The sequence below is a fragment of the Cervus canadensis genome, chromosome 4, assembly GCF_019320065.1.
Source record: "Cervus canadensis isolate Bull #8, Minnesota chromosome 4, ASM1932006v1, whole genome shotgun sequence".
Lineage (NCBI taxonomy): Eukaryota > Metazoa > Chordata > Mammalia > Artiodactyla > Cervidae > Cervus > Cervus canadensis.
Genome location: NC_057389.1, coordinates 70,436,717 through 70,441,339, shown reverse-complemented (window position 1 = coordinate 70,441,339; position 4,623 = coordinate 70,436,717). Strand labels below are relative to the sequence as shown.

The window sequence follows — 4,623 nt, the reverse complement described above, 5'->3', positions numbered from 1 at the left end:
GCGCCGGGGGGCTGGGCTGGGCCGGGCTCGCCGGGGGTCCGGCAGGCGGTGCAGGGTCCGGCTGGCGGGGTTCCGCTGGTGATGCGGGAGCGAGAAGAGGAGTCTGGGTCGGCCCGCTGTCCACCTCCGCGCGCGATGGCTTGTGTGGGGGTCGTGGATGGAGCCAGTCGGATCCTACGGCTCGTCCTGACGTGGGCGGAGGGCCCATTCTTACCTGACTGAATGCGTGTTGTCTGTCTTTCCTGTGAGTGGAAAACTGCGGTGCAGACTAAGTAAAAGCAACGAGCAAGGTGTTAAAGTTCCTCGTAATTTTCGTTTGTTGGAAGAACTTGAAGAAGGACAGAAAGGAGTGGGCGATGGTACGGTCAGCTGGGGCCTGGAAGATGACGAAGACATGACACTCACAAGGTGGACAGGCATGATCATTGGGCCACCACGGACAAATTATGAAAACAGAATATATAGCCTGAAAGTAGAATGTGGACCTAAATACCCAGAAGCTCCTCCATCAGTTAGATTTGTAACCAAAATTAATATGAATGGAATAAATAATAACAGTGGAATGGTGGATGCACGAAGCATACCAGTGTTAGCAAAATGGCAAAATTCATATAGCATTAAAGTTGTACTTCAAGAGCTAAGACGTCTAATGATGTCCAAAGAAAATATGAAGCTTCCACAGCCACCAGAAGGACAAACATACAACAATTAATTTTAGTGGATCTCAAACTTGTCTTAAATCAGCAACCTTCTACTCATGTTAATGTCTTGATTAAATATCACAATGCAAAATACCCACACATTAAAGTAAGATAATTCCAGCTGGTAAACATGACCTGGACATTTGTAAGAATATATTTAATATATGTACACCCATTATGTTTTCAGGTAACAGGAGGAAAATTCAGCAGTCTTTTCTTGTTAAGGCACCACCACTTAAGCACGCACCTGGAGTCCTCACTGGAACTCAGGTTTGCAGGTGAGAGCACGGCAAGAAGTGTCGGCTGGCTGTGCAGGCAGGTGTGTTTCTGACGAGAAAGCCAAGAAGGAAACTCGAGTGGCGTGCTCCATCATCTTGCTTAGAGAAAGAGCTTCAGTTGAAATTGTCTAAAGTAGCAGGTACAATGAATATTGTCACAAAGTGTGTTCATTTTTGAAGCGGTATGGGTGCTGACTACTAGTAGTATCAAAAATATGTTCAGGATTGTTTTGATACCTGTATTTATAATAAAAAATGTTGTGGGGGAGGTGGATGAATTTCTGTTACAAGCTGTTCCTGTGTGTTCCATGTAACAGATGTGGTAAATATTTGTTTACAGTCTTTGTTGGACAGACCATGCATTTACGTTTAAATGAAATCAAAAAGGAATTAGGTGTATGGATATGTGATTTGGAGATTAAAATTAGTCTTAAATTGTAAATAAAATGTGGAATGTGTCTTAAAAAAAAAAAAAAAAATCAGGGCAGAAATAAATGCAAAAGAAACTAAAGAGACCATAGCAAAAATCAACAAAGCTAAAAGCTGGTTTTTTGAAAAAATAAACAAAATTGACAAACCATTAGCAAGACTCATTAAGAAACAAAGAGAGAAGAACCAAATTAACAAAATTAGAAATGAAAATGGAGAGATCACAACAGACAACACTGAAATACAAAGGATCATCAGAGACTACTACCAGCAGCTCTATGCCAATAAAATGGACAACTTGGATGAAATGGACAAATTCTTAGAAAAGTATAACTTTCCAAAACTGAACCAGGAAGAAATAGAAGATCTTAACAGACCCATCACAAGCAAGGAAATCGAAACTGTAATCAAAAATCTTCCAGCAAACAAAAGCCCAGGACCAGATGGCTTCACAGCTGAATTCTACCAAAAATTTAGAGAAGAGCTAACACCTATCTTACTCAAACTCTTCCAGAAAATTGCAGATGAAGGTAAGCTTCCAAACTCATTCTATGAGGCCACCATCACCCTAATTCCAAAACCAGACAAAGATGCCACAAAAAAAGAAAACTACAGGCCAATATCACTGATGAACATAGATGCAAAAATCCTTAACAAAATTCTAGCAAACAGAATCCAACAACATATTAAAAAATCATACACCATGACCAAGTGGGCTTTATCCCAGGAATGCAAGGATTCTTTAATATCCGCAAATCAATCAATGTAATACACCACATTAACAAATTGAAAGATAAAAACCATATGATTATCTCAATAGATGCAGAGAAAGCCTTTGACAAAATTCAACACTCATTTATGATTAAAACTCTCCAAAAAGCAGGAATAGAAGGAACATACCTCAACATAATAAAAGCTATATATGACAAACCCACAGCAAGCATCACCCTCAATGGTGAAAAATTGAAAGCATTTCCCCTGAAATCAGGAACAAGACAAGGGTGCCCACTCTCACCACTACTATTCAACATAGTGTTGGAAGTTTTGGCCACAGCAATCAGAGCAGAAAAAGAAGTAAAAGGAATCCAGATAGGAAAAGAAGAAGTGAAACTCTCACTGTTTGCAGATGACATGATCCTCTACATAGAAAACCCTAAAGACTCTACCAGAAAATTACTAGAGCTAATCAATGAATATAGTAAAGTTGCAGGATATAAAATTAACACACAGAAATCCCTTGCATTCCTATATACTAACAATGAAAAAACAGAAAGAGAAATTAAGGAAACAATACCATTCACCATTGCAACAAAAAGAATAAAATACTTAGGAGTATATCTACCTAAAGAAACAAAAGACCTATACATAGAAAACTATAAAACACTGATGAAAGAAATCAAAGAGGACACAAACAGATGGAGAAACATACCGTGTTCATGGATTGGAAGAATCAATATTGTCAAAATGGCTATTCTACCCAAAGCAATCTATAGATTCAATGCAATCCCTATCAAGCTACCAACGGTATTTTTCACAGAACTAGACCAAAGAATTTCACAATTTGTATGGAAATACAAAAAAACCTCGAATAGCCAAAGTAATCTTGAAAAAGAAGAATGGAACTGGAGGAATCAACCTGCCTGACTTCAGGCTCTACTACAAAGCCACAGTCATCAAGACAGTATGGTACTGGCACAAAGACAGAAATATAGATCAATGGAACAGAATAGAAAGCCCAGAGATAAATCCACGAACCTATGGACACCTTATCTTTGACAAAGGAGGCAAGGATATACAATGGAAAAAAGACAACCTCTTTAACAAGTGGTGCTGGGAAAACTGGTCAACCACTTGTAAAAGAATGAAACTAGAACACTTTCTAACACCATACACAAAAATAAACTCAAAATGGATTAAAGATCTAAATGTAAGACCAGAAACTATAAAACTCCTAGAGGAGAACATAGGCAAAACACTCTCCGACATAAATCACAGCAAGATCCTCTATGACCCACCTCCCAGAATATTGGAAATAAAAGCAAAACTAAACAAATGGGACCTAATGAAACTTAAAAGCTTTTGCACTACAAAGGAAACTATAAGTAAGGTGAAAAGACAGCCCTCAGATTGGGAGAAAATAATAGCAAACGAAGAAACAGACAAAGGATTAATCTCAAAAATATACAAGCAACCCCTGCAGCTCAATTCCAGAAAAATAAATGACCCAATCAAAAAATGGGCCAAAGAACTAAACAGACATTTCTCCAAAGAAGACATACAGATGGCTAACAAACACATGAAAAGATGCTCAACATCACTCATTATTAGAGAAATGCAAATCAAAACCACAATGAGGTACCATTACACGCCAGTCAGGATGGCTGCTATCCAAAAGTCTACAAGCAATAAATGCTGGAGAGGGTGTGAGAAAAGGGAACCCTCTTACACTGTTGGTGGGAATGCAAACTAGTACAGCCACTATGGAAAACAGTGTGGAGATTTCTTAAAAAACTGGAAATAGAACTGCCATATGACCCAGCAATCCCACTTCTGGGCATACACACTGAGGAAACCAGATCTGAAAGAGACACGTGCACCCCAATGTTCATCGCAGCACTGTTTATAATAGCCAGGACATGGAAGCAACCTAGATGCCCATCAGCAGATGAATGGATAAGGAAGCTGTGGTACATATACACCATGGAATATTACTCAGCCATTAAAAAGAATTCATTTGAATCAGTTCTAATGAGATGGATGAAACTGGAGCCCATTATACAGAGTGAAGTAAGCCAGAAAGATAAAGACCAATACAGTATACTAACACATATATATGGAATTTAGAAAGATGGTAACGATAACCCTATATGCAAAACAGAAAAAGAGACACAGATGTACAGAACAGACTTTTGAACTCTGTGGGAGAAGTGAGGGTGGGATGTTTCAAAACAGCATGTATACTTATCTATGGTGAAACAGATCACCAGCCCAGGTGGGATGCATGAGACAAGTGCTCGGGCCTGGTGCACTGGGAAGACCCAGAGGAATCGGGTGGAGAGGGAGGTGGCAGGGGGGATCGGGATGGGGAATACGTGTAAATCTATGGCTGATTCATATCAATGTATGACAAAACCCACTGAAATGTTGTGAAGTAATTAGCCTCCAACTAATAAAAAAAAAAAACCAGTAAGAACAAGCCAAAATGTATACACATG

General features: G+C 39.2%; 1 protein-coding gene across 1 annotated transcript; it reads left to right on the top strand.

The window, feature by feature from the left end:
• Nucleotides 1–292: 292 nt before the first annotated feature.
• On the top strand, nucleotides 293–1,190 carry LOC122440064 (ubiquitin-conjugating enzyme E2 variant 2-like). The gene has a single exon (XM_043465850.1). The coding sequence runs from the start codon at nucleotides 395–397 to the stop codon at nucleotides 710–712; it is 318 nt and encodes a 105-aa protein (XP_043321785.1). The 5' UTR covers nucleotides 293–394; the 3' UTR covers nucleotides 713–1,190.
• Nucleotides 1,191–4,623: the final 3,433 nt, after the last annotated feature.

Excerpts from the sequence above, each read along its gene's own strand:
- LOC122440064 (XM_043465850.1), top strand. The coding sequence starts at position 395 with ATGACACTCACAAGGTGGACAGGCATGATCATTGGGCCACCACGGACA.